Source organism: Pundamilia nyererei, unplaced genomic scaffold, assembly GCF_000239375.1.
Source record: "Pundamilia nyererei isolate P.nyererei 1_Seehausen unplaced genomic scaffold, PunNye1.0 scaffold00187, whole genome shotgun sequence".
Classification (NCBI taxonomy): domain Eukaryota; kingdom Metazoa; phylum Chordata; class Actinopteri; order Cichliformes; family Cichlidae; genus Pundamilia; species Pundamilia nyererei.
In genome coordinates, this window is record NW_005187588.1 from 933,066 (window position 1) to 955,665 (window position 22,600).

General features: G+C 40.1%; 3 protein-coding genes across 6 annotated transcripts in view; 1 reads left to right on the forward strand and 2 right to left on the reverse strand.

The window, feature by feature from the left end:
• LOC102213713 (uncharacterized) overlaps nucleotides 1-1,045 on the reverse strand; it is a 9,462-nt gene extending 8,417 nt beyond the window's left edge. Inside the window, exons 1-2 of the mRNA XM_005747063.2 lie at nucleotides 573-1,045; nucleotides 63-212 (exon numbers count right to left, since the gene is read on the reverse strand). Of these exons, the coding sequence (XP_005747120.1) occupies nucleotides 63-212; nucleotides 573-969 (547 nt within the window). The 5' untranslated portion in view covers nucleotides 970-1,045. The remainder of the gene's footprint in view (nucleotides 1-62; nucleotides 213-572) is intronic.
• A 7,057-nt stretch (nucleotides 1,046-8,102) lies between these two features.
• LOC102213992 (epithelial membrane protein 1) lies at nucleotides 8,103-13,454 on the forward strand. Of its 4 annotated transcripts, XM_005747066.1 has the most exons (6): nucleotides 8,103-8,179; nucleotides 8,324-8,364; nucleotides 9,911-10,001; nucleotides 10,109-10,208; nucleotides 10,444-10,584; nucleotides 12,867-13,454. In XM_005747066.1, the coding sequence occupies exons 3-6, from the start codon at nucleotides 9,927-9,929 to the stop codon at nucleotides 13,025-13,027; spliced, it is 477 nt and encodes a 158-aa protein (XP_005747123.1). In that variant the 5' UTR covers nucleotides 8,103-8,179; nucleotides 8,324-8,364; nucleotides 9,911-9,926; the 3' UTR covers nucleotides 13,028-13,454. The 4 variants fall into 4 exon arrangements, with proteins under 4 accessions (XP_005747123.1, XP_013769797.1, XP_005747121.1 ...); XM_013914343.1 differs by having other exon boundaries at nucleotides 8,135-8,364; XM_005747064.2 differs by lacking the exons at nucleotides 8,103-8,179; nucleotides 8,324-8,364 and adding an exon at nucleotides 9,005-9,130.
• A 475-nt stretch (nucleotides 13,455-13,929) lies between these two features.
• On the reverse strand, nucleotides 13,930-22,496 carry f8a (coagulation factor VIII associated). The gene is made up of 12 exons (XM_005747067.2): nucleotides 22,299-22,496; nucleotides 21,836-21,882; nucleotides 21,622-21,694; nucleotides 19,164-19,323; nucleotides 18,927-18,995; nucleotides 18,677-18,797; nucleotides 18,462-18,554; nucleotides 18,123-18,187; nucleotides 16,520-16,601; nucleotides 16,368-16,414; nucleotides 14,907-14,962; nucleotides 13,930-14,796 (listed from the first exon to the last, which is right to left on the reverse strand). The coding sequence occupies exons 1-12, from the start codon at nucleotides 22,355-22,357 to the stop codon at nucleotides 14,715-14,717; spliced, it is 954 nt and encodes a 317-aa protein (XP_005747124.1). The 5' UTR covers nucleotides 22,358-22,496; the 3' UTR covers nucleotides 13,930-14,714.
• Between the last annotated feature and the right edge of the window lie 104 nt (nucleotides 22,497-22,600).

A 22,600-nucleotide genomic window follows, 5' to 3' on the forward strand; every position in this document is an offset into this window, starting at 1 on the left:
CCCACACACACACACACACACACACACACACACACACACGTCTTCCAACAACACCAACTTACCTCTTTCCACTAACAGGTGTGTAAATCCTTGACTGGAGGCAGTGAAGACCATGACATCATCATCACACTCCACCAGAGGACTCATAGCCTGCCACTCAGAAAAATGTGTACTGGACTCAGAGGATAGGCCCAAAACCTCCCCCTGAAAACCTAGAGGATTAAAAAGCCAAATACACATCAAAGATGTAGTTCTTGTCTTTAAATTACCCACCCAGTTTGGCATAGCAGTCATTAGATGTGCTGGGTATTGTTTGTTAATGATAGAAATGTGTAGCAGAAGCAGAAGTGACTGTTTTATCCTTCATGCTGGCTGCGCCCTACATTTCCCAGAATGCAAGTCGCTCACAGTTTAGTTTTCAGGTGTGCTGCAGCTATATGGGTATCCTTACTATACCCGACCCAAACTGACTCAAAGGAATTCCTACTGAAGCAACTAAAGGTTTAATAAACGCCAGCCTTTACTCACCACATAAACCACCTGTGAATAACATATGAGAGTTTGAGGTTAACCTGTAAAATCTGCTTGATGTCCATGTACAGACTCTGGAGTCGAGGACTTTGGTTTCACGCTAACATTCCCAATATTCCAAGACAAACTCTCGGGCACAAATTTGACGTCTGACTTCTTAAGGTCTTGTGCACTAAGATGTGGGTGTGGCTCTCCAGATCCAGGCTGAAGTTGAAGCTTGTGAAGTCTCTGTTCGTTAGATTCGCGCAGATCACCATATCCTGTCCCGGTGTGCTGTCCAGCTGGAGTTTTGTCCTGTTTAATCCTCTCCCCTTCTGTAGCTGTAAAACCATCCTCCCACTGTCCTAAACTTACTGAACAACACAGCTGAAACATGTAAAAATAAACAGTTGCCACAAATAAAAATATACTTTTTCCTCTTTTCTGATTGCAAGACATCGCCGGAATGGACGCTTCTTGCCCGCGTGCGCGCAGAGGGCCTCACCTGAACGCGAAGGTGATCAATTGAGTCATCAAGCACGAGCCAATTAAAAAGCCTGCACAGAGAGAGAGCGAGAGAGGCTGTCGAGCGAAAAGCTTGATGGGAAATTTGATAACGTTAGCACCAGAATGAATATGTTTGCAAGTCTTTGGGTGAGTCTGGCTGTTATTGTTTTAAGGTTATATTATATGGTCCATCAGTTTTAGTATGTTAGGTAATTTGTCTGCTATCCCTAGCATATACATCAACTGCAGTATGTTGACGTCATACTGGGATATTTAAATATGCATTTTTAACGTCATGTCTAACAATTCCTGAAACTCAAAGACATCAGAACATTTTGGAAGCTCAGTATTTTGTAATTTTTTTATGCAATTATGGCCCGTAGTCCATGTTCAAAAAAAAAAAAAGAAGTGATTTTTGACTCTTTTTAATGGTTGATTTTTACTGTTGTTGCTTAAAAATTAAATACAAACTTAAAATATTACCTAATTATCAAAGTAGTTGATTTTTACTTTAAAATTCGAATTGATGAAATATTATTGTGAAATGTCTTGTTTCTTGCGGACTTGTAACTATGGGGTTTTTTGTTTGTTTGTTTTTTTAATAATACTGTTTTCTGAGTTGCAGTGTTCATGGTCTGACAGATATGGAAGCTTGCTTCAGTCACTGAGGAAGAAAAGATAAATAAATTAAAACTTTCTGACATCTATAAGTCAAAATTTCAAGTTATTTTCTCAGCACTCCAGGAATTTTAAGGTACCCAACTTAAAATTTGTCAACAAGGAGGAGGCAGACAGGGCGACTGGAAGTCCCTCAGCATTTTTATTCCTTATTCCATATTTACATGATTCGGCGAAGAGAGTCGCGAGGTGTTAGGACATGAGGAGGAGATTCATGGGAGCGTGATAATGGTGGAATATTTCTTGGCTGTTGTGCCGCTGCTTGAGGACGGGGCTTAATCCTAAAGTTAAATGGCTTTGTTAATAGATTGGACGCCCTGTGCCGCGACAGTACTGCAGGAAACTGAGGAGACTGGTCTAAGAAGAGCAAAGTGATTTGATGTGGGAAGATGGGTGTTGCAACTATTTCATCACATCAGTGTTTTAGTTGGAGGGGAAGAGGCGGAGGCTTTTATTGGTCTGCTAAGATAGCAAATAGAAGACTTTATGAGCTGTGCGCCAACACTGGAGGACATTAAACGGGGCTTTAGAAAAACGTGACCTTCTCCATAAAACTGAGATATTTTTAAGGCCAAAAAATAAACAGATTAACCAAGAAAACAGCAGACAAATGATTGTAATAACCTTTATTCACAGACATAATTGAAAAGACTAACAGTTCAAAGTTTTCCCCAAAATACACCCCAGTGAAAGATAAAGATGAGCTCGCATCGATTCCTTGGGATTTTAAACTAGAAGCAGCTACTTCTGCATAATACCCTTTCACTGGACACCCACTGCACAATGGATGTTAGACTGCACACTCTGCAGAGGCCCACATGTTGTGACAGGAATAGAAAACTCCACTGAGTCAGAAGTGGCATAAAATGGGAACCAGCGCTGCTCCGCACCCACTCAACATTTACTGTGAGGATATGACGAACCGTCAGGGGTCAGATGTAATGGTTTTGACATCTATTCAGACTTACTGCCAGGAGAAAATGCTTCTCCGAGTTCATTCCCACACCCTCTGACAATAATATAGCTCTCAAATGATTTTCATCTCAGCAGCACTACAATAAAAACAGAGGCCTACACTATTAGCTCTATTATCACCCAGACGCCATTGCAAAAGGTTATGCAACACAGAGCCTGTGAGAAATGTATTCACTTCAAAGGAGACATTTGGGTTGAATGGCATTTCAACTGTGTGTCTGTCATGTATTTACGGCTGCAGCGGATCATTATTATTATAATTCTGGTGATTATTTTGTCAATGAAATTGTCAGCTAAATGTCAAAAAGTAAAAATGCCGTCCTGATCTATCACCGTCAGTTCAGAATCCAAAAATATTTCATTTCTTCACCAAAACTGTAATCACTGATTGCTTGATCTGGCAAAATTCATGCATCCCTCTATATAGCCATTTTCTTCCTCTTATCCAGTTCAAGGTCACAAAGGGGCAGAGCCTATCCCAGTTATTATATTATATATGGTTAACTGCAATCAAGTGATCACACAACAGTGCTTAAAGCATCTGCACATTCACATAAACATAAAGAGCATCCTCTCTGACCAAATAAGGAGGATGCTGGATTGTGTTTGTCCACTTCACTCTGGAACTGCTGTCTAGCACTGCGGGACGGATCTGACAGTTATACGCTCTGGCCTGATCAGCAGCCACAATCATGAACAAATATGATGAATTTAAATAAGTAATACAGCAGCTGCAGCCAAACACAGGAAGTAAAGCTGGCAAATAAACTGCTGGCTAAGTGAATGTGTTGCAAGGCTGATCAATATCTCTGCCCGATCATTACAAATGTATTTGAACAGAAGATGCCTACAGGTCTCTCCTCTTTGTTCTGAGCTCCTCACACTAAACAGGAATGGGCCTAGGGATGCTTATAGGCTTGGCTTTGTATTGTTTTATTATGTTTTTTGGATTTTCACCTAATCAGACATATGCACATCTATAAAAACTCACTGACCACTTTATTAAGGATACCTTAAAAAAAGGTGGTTACTGGTTGACACAAATACCCGATCAATCAATCACATAGCAGGAACTCAATGCATGTAGGCATGCAGTTCAGTTCTGTGGATGATAATCCCATCAGAGGTCAGAGGAGACTGGCCGTACTGCAGTAACTCAAATAACCACTCATTTCAACCACAGCAAGCACAAAGGCCATCTCTGAATCCACAACACGTTGACCCTTGAAGCAGATGAGCTTCAGCAGCAGACGACCAGACCGGCTGCCACTAGTGTTGGCCCAGAACAGCAAACTGAGGCTACATTCACACGGGCTCACCAAAATTGAACAACAGAAGATTTGAAAAACACTTCCAGTTTAAAAAAAATCCAAAGTGCTTTACACTAAAATAAAATAGGGGGGAAAAAAGGTTACATACTCAAATTTCCACCACTGTCACCCGATCCCATCCAGTGAGATGTGGTGAAACATCGTGGATGTGCAGCATCCAGCATCCACACAATAGTGATACTATTGTGTCAATATGGGTACAAATCTCAGAGGATTCCAGCAGCTTGTTGAATCTATGCAAGGAAGAATTAAGGCAGATCTGAACTCGAAAGGAGGTCCAACCCGGTGTTAGGAAGGAATACTTAAAGTGAGTCTATGTATCCAAGTTCCCCCTCTATGAAAAGGTTTCATCAGATTTGGCACACATGTTCACTCTGGCTCAAGGCTGAAGTAATTAAGTGGAGCTCCGTGCTAAACTGCACAAAAATACATCCCCCCTCCTGCTCTACTGTACATTCTCAACTTTCAACACTGAACTGTGTAAACTGTCCGGGTTAGGCTGCTCATACGGACTGAATCTATACTGTCAACAAATGAGGGAATAAGTGAAAGAGCAAAGGAAGCAATTACTGTATCTGTCTTCATCCCGCCTCCTGCAGGATAAAGCCACCGTTGTAGCACTAACACCAGAAGTTCCTCAGTCTCGACCTGAGTCTGGTCTTTAGTGAGCTACCAGAGCCCGAGGGGAGATAAGGGGCCTGCCAGGCAAACAAACTTCACATCCAGATAGAAACGTTCATTTATAAAGCTATTTATGTGAAAATGGGAAAATCCATAACCGCTTAAGCTTGCTTTAACCCAAGACAGATGATGAAAAGCTTTTCTAGATGTGCACTGTCTGACAAGTAATCCCTTAATTACGCGGTTCTATTTGACCAGAGCCGACAAGCAGAGCTATCTGACAATGTCAGTTTAGAATATGACAGTTTCTGAGGTTCAAGTATGACAGTTTGTCTATAACTGAAGCCTCATGTATGTTAACATAAGGCGTTATTAATATTCATCACTGACATTTATTCTCTGCGTTACTCCTACCCTTTTGTTTTCTTATTTAACAAAGGCTTGCGTTTCGGAGGAAAACTAAATCTATCGGCGATCTATCACGAGTTCATAAAGGTCAGAAAAGGTTTATGTGTATATTATATAAATTGCATTTCTGATGGAAGCTCAGGCCACTGCGTGCCTCATTAAACTACCTGAAAATACCCAGGATTTGAATGTCAGTACCTCAGTATTTTTGGTATTTTACTGCGTCTGTGTCTCTGGGGTAATGACTGCCTATCTCAGTCCCGGCTGCTTCAGAAAGCAGCTGCTTTCTTACCAGCATTAGCAAAGAGCAAAACATAACCCCAGTCTGGGCTTCTCTCCACTGGCTTCCTGTACGGTTTAGAATTGATTTATTGATTTCTGCATTTTACTGGCCAGTTTTAAAGCACAACCCTGTAATGTCATTTGGGATTGCAAACCCCCTGGCAGCCTTAGATCATCACGCTGAAGCTTAAATCTAAAGCCGTCTGTGCGTTTGTCATCGGGGCTGTTCAGCTTTGGAACAACTTTGCTGAAGAGATGAGACTTGCAGAACAGAGTAATTTTCTTTAAATGGCTTAATAAAACACTCTGACATAGACACAAAAATGTCCTTTTATGTGCAGTTGTCTTTTATTGTCCTTTTATCATTTTCAATTATCTTTTTATTGTTTGTTACTGTTATTTCTTTTATTGAGTTTATTCTTTTTGTTGGTATTTATTATTTTATATTGACATTTTGGCATTTCTGTATATTTTCTCTCACTCTGTTTTAACCCTACCTTTGCTTTAACCTCATCACTGTTTGCTGGCATCACACTCTGGGTCTCTTTCTGGGAATTCCTTTCTCGAGGCACAAAATATAGGGAAGAAAATGTTTGAATTAAATACACAAACTGATTTACTAATAGATCGTGACATGCAATTTGCTGCTAGTTGCGCCGATATTCAACACAAAAAAGGGCACGTCTTATTTTTTTGCACTTTATATTGAAATGACCTGATGCCTCCTATCCTTAGAAAACAGCACAACTTTTGTAAATCACCTGTAAAATTAACCACACTTTTGAGTATGATCACTATTTGGAGATTGCACTCATATGGTATTTTGTATTTTGTGGCCCATAGTATCACAGTGTTACTAAACTAAAAACACTTTCTGAAAACTAAGAATTCATGAGTTAAAACACCAGAAATTAACTAGGAATTCACTTAAGACCCCCTCCTCCCCCATGAAAGGTTGAGTTTGCAGAAATGTCTAGAGGAATTTAATTCAATTCAATTTTATTTATATAGCACCAAATTATAACAACAGTTGTCTCAAGGCGCTTTATACTGTAAGGTAAACACCCTGCAATAATACAGAGAAAATCCCAACAAGCATATGAACCCCTTTGAGCAAGTGTTTTGGCGACAGTTGGAAGGAAAAACTCCCTTTTAACAGGAAGAAACATCCAGCAGAACCAGGCTCAGAGGGGTGCGGCAGGACAGGACAAAGATACATTGTGGAAGAGATTCAGAGATAAATAATAACTAATAATAAAGATTTGGATCTCAATACTGTGGATGATCAGCATCTACACTAATTAATTGCAGAGAGGTATAAACACATAGTGAGTGTAAAAAGGTGAGTGAAGAAGAAACAGTGCATCATGGGAAGGCCCCAGCAGCTTAAGCGTATTGCAGTAAAACTAAGATACATTTCATTCTGATGTAGCCATAACTATATGCTTAATTTATGTTTAAGCCTAATCTTAAAAGCAGAGAGGTTACCATTAAAACCCTCAAGAGGGTCAGTCCATCACCAATCAGACAACATTTAGAGCATTTTCTGCTTGACCATCTGTGATTTGCATAAAGATTTTATGTCCAGAATTACAACGATTTCTGTCACATTTTAGCTTCATCAGCAAAAGGCCTGTGTTGATTTGAGGTGGAATGACCGAAGAACTACACCTCAGACTCTACAGGCCTCAGTTAGTATATAATGACAGTTAATCAGAAAAAGACTCAGACAGTATGGATTTATTTGAGAGGGCTGCAACACGTCTTCTGTCTTAAAAGAACACGTTTGCAAAGATGAGACCAAAGTGGACATGTTCGGCCACAGTGCACAGTGCCATGTCTAGTGAAAGTCAAACAGGATATCAGCACAAACTCTTCGTACCATCTGTCAAGCACGGTGGTGGAGGGCTGAGGATTTGGGTTTATTTTTCAGCCACCGGACTTAGGTACCTTACAGTCTCTGACTCAACCATGCGCTCCTCTGTAAAGCAAAGGATTTTAAAGACAAGCATAGCTTGTGGGACATGCAAAAATACAATGATCTCAAGCACAGCAGCAAAACTACAGCAGGTTGGAAGAAAAAGATCAAGGTGTTGCAATGGTTTAAAGTCCAGACCACAACCTGACTGAACAGTTGTGATGGGACCTTAAGAGAGCTGCACATAAACTAATGTTAGCAAACCTCAGTAAGCTCAAGCAAAGCTGTAAAAAACGCTGGGATAAAATTCCTCCACAATGATGTAAGAGACTGAGAAACTGTGTGTGAGTGGCCTGATAGTGCTGCTAAAGGTTGCTTTACAAGAGACATGGTGTAATATTTCATATGTTCATCTGAGGTTGTATTTACCTAATTTTAAGACTCGGTGAAGATAATTTTTTCCAATTGTGTCCTGATATGTAGAGCTAACAGGGAGAGTACTTTCTTTTTATGATGACTGAAACAATAAATAATGAAAACAAAAGTTTAAACACGCTCTGGCACAGCAGCAACTATTTCACTGTGAACACATGTCACATGACTTGCAATTACTGACTTTTATATAAATATCTTGTGCTACGGATGAGTGAAGCACTAACTTCTCTTAAAATGTGGCCTCGAAGCACAATGAAGTGAGCTGGGCGCTGATTATTTTTCAGCCATCTCTTATTTCGGCTGGAGTTTGTCTACATTTGAACATCCATCTTTTCTTCGTTGTTTCTGACGAACATTTGAGGAAAATCTTTTTTTCTTTTTTTTTTTCTTTCAAAACACAGTGTGAAGTGTGCAAATCCTTGTACCGGCTGGTTGCTTATGGGGTAAACAGAGTTTTTCCAAAGCCGTGACACAGCCCGGCCCACTGAGATCTGCAGTCTGTGTGTGACATCAAGTAACATGACCTTTTTCTTACTTTTCTTCACTGAGAGGTAATTACGTCTCTCGGTGAAGAAACTATCCATGTATTGTTTCGGACAGTATGAATATGTTAAGACCCTCTGATGTTTCAGCAGTTTTTTTTTCTGCTTCCTGGCAGTGGCGCACGAAACATAAAAGTGCATAGCGTGTGAGGCGCAGGTAAGAATCTATTTATATCGTTTTATCAATGGAACGATCTTACTTTCATTTGTTTGTAGCAGTCAAAAATGCAACTGCATGAACACGAATTCTGTTTTTCACTTGCTTGAACGTAAGTCTCAGCCATCAGAGTGAAACTGCTGCTGAACTGAATATGAGCTCCCTGGGGCTCACAATGCACTGCGATATTCCATGCACGGCTTCTTAATGTCCCATCTTTGGAGAAGTCAATTTAGGTACACAATGAAGCGGCAATTGCGCGTGAGTGGCCTGAAAACAAGTCCAGGATACACTATGGCTGCTCTGCAAGCGTGTCCAAAATGGCATTTTGTATCCATGTGCGACAAAAAAAAAGTGAAGCTACAGCTCACACAGGTGAGCCGCTCAGAGAGAATGAAGATATTTCTATATTAAAAACATTTTCCAGGTAAAACACTAAAGAAGCAACTAAAATAGTGCGTGTGAAGCTGTCACGTGTTTGTTTGTTTATTTGTTTGTTTCGTTTGTAAATGAATCTGACGATACACAATCCTTCGAAGATCTTACTCGCCTTTACGCACACACTGGAGTTGCAGGAAGAGGCGACCTGACACCGTTTATTTCATTGGGACTTTTCACTCGAGAAACGTTATGGGTGGGGCTTGGTGAGGGGAAAGAAGAAGAGGGAAAACACGGTGATGTGTGTGCTGTGAATTCAAAGCTGGGTGGGTCCACAGAGTTTCACATTCCCAAATAACTCCCGCGCGGTGCGTTAAAGAGCGTCCAGGTAACGTTTCTGCTCTTTGCTTACTTGTAGAAAGGCGACGGTTTACGGAGCACACTCTGTGAAACCCTCTTACGGATGGCTGAAGTGGGGGTTTTTTAAGCCTGTAGGAAAAACTTCAGTTACTTTAAGCGCAAGAAATATGACTGACCGTGAGCGCAAAAAAGCCCTAAAAAGACGCGCAACTGGAAATTTGGCGCACTAACATAGCGTTGAATAGTCCGTGAGTTTATGCTGTGCTTATTATTGTTTTCTGTTGTCGTACTATCGCGCTCTTTTTAAAGTTATCGACTACAGTGCGGGCCCTGTGTGTGTCATCCGTTTGGGAATGCCGTCTTAACAAATGCGCCTTTATTGTCGACGGAAACGCTCAAAAGACGTAAAAAAAAAAGGCTCAAAGCAAACTGCGGGCGTTTACAGGCGCACTGATTGGTGCTAATGAATCTGAGCAGATTAATTATAATAAATAATAAATAAACATAATGACAAAGATTGAAAGCACTGATGTGTTTGACACCAGATGTGTTTTATTCAAAAATGTTTATGCCTGCATGATTTCTGCGGCAAGTCTGGGCTTGTATAAAACGGCTCTCTTCTCTGTTACTGTTATTTCTTTATTTCTTTGTTTCACACAGTTTCTCTCTCTCCCCCTCTCTCTCTCTGTGTGCGTGTGTGTGTGTGTTTAATTAATACTCCCTCATGTACGAGTCCGTGTTACATACGTCTGCGCTTGCAAAATAAATAACGGTGTGCCTCCTTCCACTTCCCCCACCCTATTATCAGTTTTCAGAAGGCCATAATGTTGATGCTGGCAGCAATCGTTGTTCTGCACATAACCACCATCATCCTGCTCCTGGTGGCCGCCATTGACAATGTAAGATGATGTTATTTTCTGTATTAACTGGAGGAGATCTGACAGCGGTTTCTAGAAAATGTGTAACATATCTGCATGAACTTTAAATCTTTCCTTTGTGTCGTCAGGCCTGGTGGGTCGATGATTTAGTGTCAGCTGACCTGTGGGGCAGGTGGGACTTATCAAACAATGTGTGGCATTACACAAATCTGAAAGGCTACCCAGAAGGTAAACTCCACAGATTGTCCCCCTGTTAAAGTTAGTGATTTTTCATTATTTATATAATGAAGGGCAAAGATGATGACGGAACAAATCACGTATTACACTGTTTACAGTAAATATTGTCAGTCTGAAATGAGTAGATCTGTAGGTAGTGGTGTTAATACAAACATAAAACTGAAAAGGCCGAATATTTCCTCACGCCTGTGTTATTGTTGACTTTTTTATTATCTTGTTGCTGCAGATTATCTCCAGGCGGTGCAGGCCACTTCAGTGCTGGCCTGCGTTTTCTCCATCCTTGCCTTGTTTGTATTTGTGGCCCAGCTGTTCACCCTGCCCAAAGGAATGAGGTTCACCTTCACTGGCATTTTACAGATAATTGCCTGTAAGTTACCTGCAGTCTTGTTTCTTTTGGCTGACTTTATGATTTTCTCTGGAGGATGTGCGACTGACAAACCTGACATATGTGATTTTTGTCTAACTAAATAAGTTAGCACGACGCTCGAACTTAAAGCTTCATAAAGGATGTTGGTAAATAATTAAACAAATTTTTAGCCTCATCCGTTCAACAGACCAATGAGCTCATTGCATGGCGAGGCATCTATCTATCTGTGTCAGTTCACAACAATCACCACTCCTCTTTCAGTACTGGGCAGAGTTTAATCGACTTACACACAAAGGTCATATAATGGCTTCTCACTACATGGATGTGGATGAAGTGGTCTGACTGGTTGACACCCAAATTAGGAAGGTGTGGTCAGGGCTTTCCTGTTACCAGTGTTGATAACATGAGTAATACTGTCAGAGCAGTGACATCCTGATGCGTGCACATCATTTAATTTCAACACTATTATGCAGATTTAGATCAATGTAATCTGCAAAAAATAAGATTTATCTCATAATATAAAATATAAATAAGTCAATTAAATTATATCATTTATTTTAAGTGGGCCAGTCAGATTCTGAGACACTGACCTGAGGCTGGAGGTTGGATACTAAATTGTTATTATTAACATTAACTATTGACATCCACACCATGGTAATGTTTGTCTTCTGCAGCACGAAACGTTGCATCGAAGTGCAGGGCAAAGCTTCAGTTCTGAAAATGCTGATTAGCCTGCTTTTCCTCATAGCAGCCGCCACATACTTGCGTAAATACTTAAAGGCATATTTGCGCATTCACTACCACATCTAAGCATGCAGACACTCACACACACACCAAATCTACCTCATTAAAGAGATATTAATACCACCAGAACTCTTTTGGCCTGCTCTTAATGTAAGAAAGACTTCTGAGAAGAGAGAGTAAAAGCCGTTTCATTTTCATGCGCTAGTTTAGCTTGTATGTATTTGAGATTACTGTACTTGTTATTATTTGTTTTTGCAATTAAGAAAGTGTTGTCTTTTAAAAATATCATTTTAATATGGCGAGTAAAAACAAGGAAAGGGTCTATTTTTGTTTGTTTTTATTAAGAGATGTTTGCAGGTAAACTTGCTATTTTCTTGCAGTTTCTAAACTGAAAATCAATGAACAGTTCATTTTTCTCTTTTGAATATTTGTTATTTCTCATTAATAATAATAGACAGATAGATTACTAAAATAATGGGCAGCTGCAGCCCTGTCATGTAATCATCAGTAGTCCTGAGTTCAAACACTTTCATTTGGTGCTGAACAAGATGAATCTGCCCTCGATATGACTGTTTGAGAGACCCTTGACTACTCAGTGGATTTGAATTCTCATTAGTTTGTACAAACCAGCCAACCAGTGATTAGAAGTTCTTCACTTTCTGTGTGTACCTCACACATTGCAATAACCAGTGAACTGTGATGGATCAGCAAGGTGAGCGTGTTTGCATCTCAGACACATGAAATCTGTAGAAAATCAGTAGAAGCTGATCTCAGCCACAGCACAGCAGTGTGTTAGTCTTTTAGGTGTCACAAATGAATGATTTTGACACTTCAAATAGTTAACAGTATCACATTTAACAGTGTGCTGCTTCTGTTAATGTCATGAGGTTCACTAGAAAAAAAAGTTGTCCAGCACACCTGCTCCAGCATTCTCAGGTGTGCTGATTTCTCAACAACACCCCCAAACATTTTTGTTTGCCGTCAATGTGCAACAAAGCATCATGTTTTCACATTTGAGAAGCAAAATCTAGAAAATGTATTCACTCACAAAAGCCTGAGCCACCTGTCATGTCTATGCTTTGCTTCCAAGGAGCCAGGCTTTCTTCTTAAAGTAAGCGATAGTTCTCCAGGCTTCCTGGAGGTTCTTTAAAGTTTCATTGGACATTGGCTGCTTTTTATTTTAGTCAAGAAACATTTTCATGCAAATCCCCCCTAACAAAAAGACCACAAACCGAGTCAGTTTTTTGCCACCATGTCAGATGTAAAAGGGAAAAAAAAGGTCCCGAATGATTAAAATTTCATGCTTTAAGTTAATTATGCATTATCAGTGATAGTACTACGAGCACATGAGAAACTCACACAAAGTGCGAATGTCATGAGTTCATAACACTGGAAAATTAACAAGGTGGAAGTGTCATGTCTTTCATTTCCTTGTGATTGCACTGGTCACATCACGAGCTTTATCTTATAATAGAAAAATAATTACTTCTTGATTGCCTTGTCTTGGTTGCATGTAATAATAATTTTCCCTCTTGCAGGCCTTTGCATAATGACAGGAGCCTCAATCTACACAGCCAAGCTCCACGTCAATGGCACATCTGGAGGTTACGGACACTGCTACATCCTGGCGTGGATCTCGTTTGTCCTCACCTTCATCTTAGCGCTCACCTATTTCATCCTGCGTAAGAAGAAAGAGTGAGAGGAAAAACAGAGGGCAGGGCTCGTTCTCCTCTTTTAGAATTGATGAACACCATCTGAAGCTACGACTGTAGCAAAATGTCCAAATGCTAATGAGAGCCATTTGTTTATACAGCTTTTTAAAATATATATATATATATATATAAAATGATATGGAGCAAATGCTAACATTACAAGTGTGAAACACATTTTTTCAGCAAAACTGACAAACAAAATAATGTTTTTTCTTTTTAATAATGTGACTAAAACGCCTCATAGAGCTGAATTATTGGGAATATTACCAGAACATAGCTAATAAATCAGTTTAGTCTTAAATAGTAGTAGTAGTTCAGACATAAGTACTTTAAAGGAATAGTGTGACATTTTGAGAAAGGCTTATAATCGCTTTGGGTTGTTTTGTTTGTTGTTTTGTGCTAAAAAAAAAAAAAGGCAAGATTGATTTGAGTGAACTTTTGGTCACCTTAGCTTTAGTGAAACAGTCACTGAGCTGTACATGAGCATTTTTGGCTGGGTGCAAACAAAAAGGGGAGACTCTAACTTCAGAGGTGACGGCGGTTTGAAGCCAGTGTTTTCACATTTTCAGTTCTTCTGCTAAGACTGTGCATAAAAGATGGTCACAACTTCCGAGCTGCATTCTTCCTAATGACCAGCAGGGGGCAAATCTGTGCAGCGTGGTTGCGTAGAAGACGATGGGAAGAGAAAACTGCTCAGGAAACTCTCTTTACATGGTCACGGTCTTTGTTTTGTTTTGTTAAAACCTTGGTCCTCTTTAGTGTACAAAGTCAAACAATTAGTATTAATCTCCTACTCAGCAAGATAGTAAATAATTTAGTCCCAAAATGTTTACCAGTTCCTTTAAGGTTCAGAAAGGTTGATGGAGACTAAATCTTATCATTAAATATGTTAAAATTCTAACTGAGGAGTAAAAAACGACAAATAACATTCCTGTTGTAGTACTTGAACAATCAGGAAATAACAATCCTTCATTTACAACTAGCTTTAATCATGTTAATCGTTATTTTACAGCTAGAAAAAAAACCAAATACATTATACATCAGTCTATGTACATTGTAACCATCATATATTTTTAAGCTCCTTTTTGTTTTTTTTATTATTGTGTTTACTTATGTGTCTGTAGGGGGCTGCTATCATAAGAAAAGTACATGCATTTGTACAAGTGAAAATTAAGTGACCCAGGGATGGAGGACAGAGGTGTCATTGCACCATATTACAGAACTATGCAGTAGAAGATTTTGTTATATTGGAATTTAAGCCATGTTATGTCATTTATTAATAAAAATGATAAAACAAAGCATTCGTGTTGAATCTACTAACCAGCTGTAAACACAATAAGTTCTTCTACATTTGAAACTTTTACATAATAAAAACATATGACGTGGTCCAGTTTTATAGTCTCCACTCAGATACATACACAACATTTATTCTTAGCTAAGCATTCCTGGCAACAGCAATCTGCACGTCTGAGGACAACAAAGACAGTTCAGCTTGATTTCCAAACCTACGTGACTGAATAAGCACAAAGTTTAACATTTCTCTGAGTCCAAGTTACAACACTGGAGTTTGAAAACAACCCTTCTCCGGGCCTTACAACAGACCCATTCAGAAACAGGAATGTTCCATTATATAAAGTATCGTTCCCAGAGGAAGCGAATAAAAACTGGACTGTATTAAATGCCTTGACCAGACGGCGTGATGCGCTCCTGAACCACCAGGTGGAGAAGATGGTTCTGCTCAGCTGTCAGAAACGGCCTGCAAGGGGAAAACCGCATAAAGCATGTGATCAATATGGAAAATTAAGAATGACAAGCAGTAAAAGATATTTTCTCACATGATGGAAATTAACATTTGTAAATGCTTACCATAGCTCAGTCTGAAGAGACTTTAGAGACTCTGTGTCTTTCTCCTGACACGCCATCTGCAAAACAGATCTGTTGTTATTCACCGCACTAATAAAAACAGAACTGCAGATTCAGAGGACCCTGACGAGGCCTCTGACTTGTTAACATTTATTCTCTGTTACCGGCCATTCATTCCCAAAGACAGAGCGTGCTCCTTCGAGAAGAATCTTTCTCTACATTACACATGATTATTTTTTATTAACTTTTTTTTATTTATACAGTTATTAAAAAAAAAAAAAAAAAAAAAAGGATGGCCTCTGTCAATTCTTATGTGTCACATATCAGGACGCAATAAAAATTATTTGGTCCATAGTAGGTCTTAAAATTAGGTAAAGACATTCTGAGACATTTCATCATTATTTAACAAAACAGCTAAAAACCCCCAAAAAAAAAACAGAAGCAGTGTGTGAAAAACATCAACTCAAGATTCAGTAGATTGTAGAACAACCTTAGTGGTGAGGTGTGTGTCCTTTGTTTATGCACAGCTCTCTTAAGTTTGTGGTCTAAACTTTGGGCCTTGTTTCTTTTCTTTTTCAGCCATTCTCTGTTTGAGATTTGCTGCTGTGCTTGGGGTCCAAAGGACACTGTTCCAGAAGTATTGTAGTTTGTTCAGATGCAACTTTGCAAACCCAAGTCATGCTTCCATATTCTGAAAGCAGAGGCTTTATCGTATGCTTGAACTGTATGGTCATGCAATTTAACATGTAACCTGCTAACTGAGCCTATGAAATGCAGCTCTTGGGTTCTTTGCGGTTTCTCTGACCACTGGATAATCTAATCTTGGGATTAATTTGCTGGGACGTCCACTCCTGGGAAGACTGACAGCTATCTTGAATGTTTTCCACTTGTGACTGTCTCACTGCAGAATGATGGACCTCAAATTGTTTGGAATCAGCTTTGTAACCCTGCCTAGATTGAAGGGCAGCGACAGCTGCTTCTCTCACATCATTGCTGATGTCTTCCACATTGGCACTGTGATTATGAATGCTGCAGGCCAACAAACTGCCAAAACGTCTGTGCATTTGATTAGCAGCACCTGGTTGCTTCTTACTCTCTTAATACCTACAGAAGAACTAAAGGTGTTTTTCACACAGTGCTTCTATATTTTGGCTTCTCTGTAAAAATACCGACATGATGTAATGTGTCATGTGTTGCTTCTTTTTACTGTGACTGGGGAAAAAAATGAATATCTTTAGTGTAAGAGGGAAAAATTCTGAGGCAGAAAACCTACACAAAGCTGGCAAACTGCAAATGCTGAAGCAAAAACAAACAAACAAAAAAACAATCACTTCACTGCCAAAGGAAAAAAAACAAAACAAACTTCAACACACACAATACATCACTGTCATATGAAGGGCGTGAAGACCATTATTTTTCCTGTACGAGACAGGAAGACTCAGACCGTGTTATCATGAAACTCACCACTACGGACTGCAGGAGCAGGAAAACATTCTCAGGCAGGAAGGTCACTGAAACAGAAGACAAAAAAAACAACATTTACGCAACTTCAATAAGTGCGCAGGATTAATGACACATTATTATACTCAAGCAGTCGAGTGCTGAGGTGAATTTACATTGGCTGTGAGGATCAAAGGACTCCCACGCGTATCTCTCCAGGGTCTGGGCGTGTTCTGGTAACAACTTCTGAGGTGGAGGCTGCACCAAAAAAACCCAAACAAAACCACAACAACGTGGGACCATTTCAGTTCTGCTGCACCAACAATCCTGAATTTTTCAAGATGCACAGTAATTACTGTAAGATGCTGGATAAATAATTAACATTGTCATTAAGTGTAATTGCATTGTTTAAAACAGCTTTAAAAAACTATTCTGCTTTCTAACAGTTCACTGATTGGCCAGCGGAAGGCTGTTTGACACTCAAGTACAGGCGAGTGTTTAAGCTGCTGAATCTATGTGGTTAAAATAAAGAAATGAAACTCTATGCAATGCACACAACAGGTGCTTTCATTATGCTAATGTGTCTCCTCAGCTCTCTCACTCGAGTCTCAGCTCCTCGCTGCGAGAATTAAGTGCGAGAGACAGTGAAGAGACGTGAAACCGGAGGGTCCAAAGCTGCCAAATGAGAAATGCTTGCATTAATAGCTCGAGTCTCACGTCACGTCAAACTGTGTGTCGCATGTGGAGGTGCAGTACTTGTGTCAGGATACATTAGGACCAGCTTTTTCTCACTCTGTGCCTCCTCTCTCCTTGCAGTGCATTTAAAGTACACTGTATTTCCAACTGTGTACTGTGATAGGATGCCACCTGTGCAACAAGTCCAGTTGTGAAATTTCCTCACTACTAAATATTCCACAGTCAGCTGTTAGTGGTGTTATAATGACGTGGAAGTGATTGGGAATGACAGCAACTCAGTCATGAAGTGGCAGAGCACATAAAATCACAGAGTGGGGTCAGTGGATGTTGAGACGCACAATGCAAAGAGTTCTCCAACTTTCTGCAGAGTCGACTGCTACAGACCTTCGAACCTCATGTTGCCCCTCGGACTCAGCCCCTCAGTTCCAGTGAAAGAAACTTAATGCTTCAGCATAACAAGATATTTCAGACAATTTCAAATTCCCAACTTTGTAGAAATAGTCTGTCAATGGTACCTTCGAGTGCAGAAAGCAAGGTCCATAAAGACAAGGATGAGCGAATTTGGTGTGGAAGAATTTAACTGGCCCGCACAGAGTCTTGACCTCAACCTGACAGAAAACCTTTTGGATGAATTAGAGTGGAGACTGCGAGCCGGGCCTTTTCACCCAACATCCGTGACTGACCTCACAAAAGTGCTTCTGGAAGACTGGTCAAAAATTCCCTTAAACAAACTCCTAAACCTTGTGGAATGAATTCCCAGAAAGGTTGAAGCTGTTATAGCTACAAAGGGTGGGTCGACATTATATTAAACACTATGGATTAAGAATGGGACATCACTCAAATTCATATGAGTGAGAAGGCAGCTGCACGAATACTTTTGGCAATATAGTATGTTTGAAGAGTGAATTTAAAGGTATTTATTGCAACTACCTATAAATAAAAACTTGTTAAAGTGCATATTTAGATAAATTTAAACAAATGGCCTGAATCATACCTTCAAAAACACAACACTGAACATGACTTTGCACTCAAGTCTGCAGTGAGAGAGGTTGTTTTAATTATCAGCAAAACCGATGAGCTTACCTCAAGCAACATGAGCAGAAGTACCCTGGATATCTCACATTTTGCCACAATGTCCAAAAAGGCACCTTTGTTGTCAAGAAAGTAAAATTAAAGATGAGAAATTAAGACATTTTTTCCTCTTAGTGCAAATAACATGAAAAATCTGCACAGCAGCGGAAAAAAAAAGACAATCACGAGGGAATGCAGCTCTTAATTATCCCAGTTTTCAAGTTGAATTGTGTTAATCAATTTAAGATGCTGGATACAGCTTTAGTTAAGAAAACACAAACTGCTAAGGCTGTAATAACACCCCATCTTTACAAAACTCTGCTAATATCATTTTTTTTATCAGATGCTCACCAACAGGGGTGATGGAGCCTGGTAGCTGCAGTCCTTTCTCCTGACAGATCAGCTGCATCTCTGTGAACACTGACAAAGCACCGTCATAATCACCTGGAAAAGAAAAAAGAAAATCATAAAAACACAAGTAACACAAACTCAAACAAAAGTCCCGTCAGATCCTATTTGCACAGCAAACAAACTGCAGCTACTCAATCAGAACTGACAGAACTCACGGGTGAGGATTTTACAGGTGGCCATTTCTCCCATCGACAGCAAAGCTTCGATGGGTGTTTGCGTCTGTAACTCTGCAGCCCTCTGATAATGAACAATAGCCTCTCCTGGTCTGTTAATCTCCTATTGAGGAAGACAGGAGAGTAACGATGAATCATTTTTTCCATCATTTGCTTAAAAAAAAAAAAAAAAAAAAAATCCCCCCCAAAAAAACAATTCTGGGTCATTTATCCTCAGAGACAGCAGCTTTACCTTGAGCGCGTTGCCAAGTTCCAAACACAGGCTGGCTGCCATCACAGGCTGGTTCATCTCAATATACACCTGCGATTCATTTGTACATCAGAATTCAGTCACTATACAAGAATGTACTCCAGACCCCGATCTAATGAAATATTCCATGGTGAATCTGCTTTATTTGCTGATTTCTTCTGGAGTGCATTTACTGCATCAAACTCTAAAAATCGATTTGAAAACTAGAGCTGATCATACCTTAGTGGCGAAGCTGTAGCAGTTGAGTGCAGCCTGGAGGTGTTCATCAAAGCCTGGAGCCTGCAGTGCCCTGTTCTCCTTCTCAGATGAGAGGAAGAGGCGAGCAGCGTCAGTTAATGCCAGTGCCTCTCCAGGAGCATTAAAGAGAGTCTGCTCACACCTGCAGTCAAGACATCGAGGATGTATAACAACAGCCGATAGGTCACTGTCATGACTATGAATGCTACGCTCTCCCTGTGGGCCAATTAAGACTACTGCTGACCACTGAGGACTCATCACTCCACCGACTGTACCTTTATGTAACAACCTCACATGCTGTTTCTTTGTTTTGTTTTTTAAACAAGAAAAGTAGTGATCTGCTCTAAATATTTTAAGCTAAAAATATAATATTAGATTAATAGACCTTAAAAAACTGATAACAAACATGCGTGCCATTTGAAAGCTAAATAAGATAATTATGACATAATTATAATAATAAAAGTGTGATTTTTTTTTTAAATCTAATTGTCCTCATGAGGACATGCTACTTATACTTTTGTCAAAAATTTCATCATTTGTTTCTGAAAAAAATGATAGCGGATGTAGGAAAAATAACTAAAATTGATTTATTACACGGCAGCGTTATGTGGTGAAACCACAATGAGTAACAGAATTATTTTCAAGCTTCAAGTCAGCCCCCTCTTAAAGTCTTGTATGCTTGGTTCTACACTTGAATCTTTTATGACCTGAATGTAGGACAAGCGTGTGAATATTTGATCAATAAACCTGCGTGTGATCCTTGAGCATTTCACCCAAAAATAATGATGATGAGCAAGTTTCTGCAGTTTCCTGGCAGAGATCCCAGAAATTTTGGAAACAAGCATGAAGGATTTACTCACAGTCTTCTACAAGAACATCAGTGAAATCAAGCATCTCGTTACTGAGTGGAGTGGCTCAGCTCACGAGGCAGAGCAGGTCATCTGCTAATCAGAAGGGTTGGTGGTTCGATCCCTGGCTGCTCCAATCTGCATGCCAAATATCCTTGTGCAAGATACCAACCCAAGAGTCTCACCCATCAGAATATGAATGTGTGTAAATGTTAGGCAGAAAGCGCTTAAAGAAAGAGGATAGAATAAAAGTGCTTGTGTGGGTGAATGAGGGAAGTTGTGTAAAGCACTTTGAGTGCTCAGCTAGACTAGAAAAGCAAAAGTGTGTGTCTGTGTTAAGGCAATAAGTCTGTGTTACTGTATTTGAAATCTATGCATTTTTACCGGTTTCTGCATGGACTGCACAAGTGTCTGGATATATTATGTTATTGAGGAACTGCTCTCCATTCCTGGGTGAGTACAGTGCACACTGTTTGTTGACTCAGCATGTTCCAGGCATGTTAGATAGGAAACATATCAGGGTTAATGCTGGCCAAGGAAGTCTCAGGATACACCACTGATCTAGAAAGCCCTGCACTACTCTGGCACTGGAGGAGCAGCATTATCCAACTGAAACAACTGCTAGATGGGCGCTGCCACATGAATGGCACAAGTACAGACGAGAGGACCTCATCACAGTGCCTCTGTTTACTCAGATGCCAAAAGTCCAGATTTGGTGAGATGACCACCTGCTGGAGGTGCCATAGTGGTCAGGCACAATATGTGCCATGGAGTGGTTAAGGGCTGGTACTAGGGATGTTCCTGGCGACTAATAATTTCTTAGTCGACTAAGAAATGACTAGTGTACAACTAGGAAGCTGTAGAGTTAAACTTGGGAATTGTTTAATGTCAAAAACTCTCTAAACGAAGGAACAGCCTCAGCTGGTTCCTGTTGATGTAGAGGAGCAGCAGCTCTATCTGAATCCCTCCTGAATGGATGAACTCCTCACCCTATCGCTAAGGAAAAGCTCATCCTACTTTCAGAGCAAGCTTTTTTTTTTCCACCACTTGTATCTGCGAGCTCAAAAAACTAGCAATAATGGTGTTAACATAAAGATCAAGCTGAGATTTATAGCATTTCTCACCAATGACACACCATCTGGTGGCAGATAGCTACATAGCATTAGGACGCAACAATTTATCAGAATTGGTTATCAATTAAAATGCAAAACAATTAGACTAAACGACTAGTACATCTTGTACAAACTAGTGACAATAGCAACAAGCCAGCTAGTTACACAAATTCCCTAGTTGAGACTCTGGTTGTCCAGTCCTTAGCTGTTGAGGCTGGCTAGCTGCTATTCCTGTTGCTCTATGTATGCAGGACAAACGCTGCTGTTCTACATGGTTCTGCAAGAGCATTTTTCTTGTTAGAAGGGAGTTTTTGCTTCCCACCATTGCAAAGTGCTTACTCATGGTGGGCTGCTTAATTGTTGTGGTTTTTTCTCCAGATTATTGTGGGGTCTTTACTTGTGCGAGGTGCTTTTACACCGTAAGGTGCCTGTTGCTGTGCTTTGGCACAATTCAGTTAAAATGAATACGGATCCACTCACCGAGCCATGGCCAGGTTACAGAAGGCAGCATACTGAAGGCAGTCCTGCTGCTTCAGCTCCTTTGCCAGCTGACCTGAAAGCACAGGTAAAGACAAGCCTGGTGACATTTATTCAGCCTCTATCATTTAACAGCACAGGAGAGGCGCTGACTCTTCTGTGCGGCAGTATAGGCTGGATCACAGCATTTACATGGATGGACTAATGTGGCACTCACCAAATTGCTCACTTGCCTCCGCCACATTGGGCTTCCGAAGAAAACGCCTACAAAAGAAAACAAAGTATTTTCACATTTTAAAACATCTTAGATAGCCAACTGTGATACACGCCAGCTAGATAAACATAGAATATCAGTACTGTGGCAAACTACCGGCTAATTATTGGTTAATAATAATAATAATAATAATAATAATAATAATGGATTGCATTTATATAGCGCTTTACAATTAGCTGTCAAACAGCACCAACAACTCATCGCTTATTTTTCGATGAACCTGAGCTAAATATCTCAAAATGACCAAATATTTCACTACAAAACGAGCAAATGGCTAACAGTAACGCTAGCTTAGCCTATTAGCACTAGCTGAAAGCCGTTACCTCGCATTCAGTCTAAATAACATTTAGCTATTCCCGATATTCGTCCCTCTTTCTTCTTAAACAAAGCCATTTCAAAGCCTTACTTTTTCAGTTTATTTGACACAGCTCGGTATCTCGCCAGAAAATCGCCCTCCGCAGCCATGATCAATGCAGGCAAACAAACCACACCAGGAAGTCCAAGTGACAGCAGCCTCAACTCACGATTTCATTGGTCGGCGTCGGCAATTGCGTGGCGCATGACGTAAAGGACATGCCCAAATGAGTAGAAAGGCTACAGCGCCGGACAGAAGCAAGAGACACATTTATTGAAAATCAGCTACCTGTTACCCACAGTTTCTAAGGTGAGAAGAAGACATCAAACACTAGACTCCACTTGGAAAAAAAG

Bases quoted from the DNA above. Each gene is read 5' to 3' on its own strand.
- LOC102213992 (XM_005747066.1), top strand. From the start codon at position 9,927: ATGTTGATGCTGGCAGCAATCGTTGTTCTGCACATAACCACCATCATC. The intron at 10,209-10,443 runs GTAAACTCCACA...TTGTTGCTGCAG, and splicing joins TCTGAAAGGCTACCCAGAAG to ATTATCTCCAGGCGGTGCAG. The intron at 10,585-12,866 runs GTAAGTTACCTG...TCCCTCTTGCAG, and splicing joins CATTTTACAGATAATTGCCT to GCCTTTGCATAATGACAGGA.
- f8a (XM_005747067.2), bottom strand. From the start codon at position 22,357: ATGGCTGCGGAGGGCGATTTTCTGGCGAGATACCGAGCTGTGTCAAAT. The intron at 21,883-22,298 runs GTAAGGCTTTGA...TTTCTTTTGTAG, and splicing joins GTGTCAAATAAACTGAAAAA to GCGTTTTCTTCGGAAGCCCA. The intron at 16,415-16,519 runs GTAAATTCACCT...CTTCTGTTTCAG, and splicing joins CTTTGATCCTCACAGCCAAT to TGACCTTCCTGCCTGAGAAT.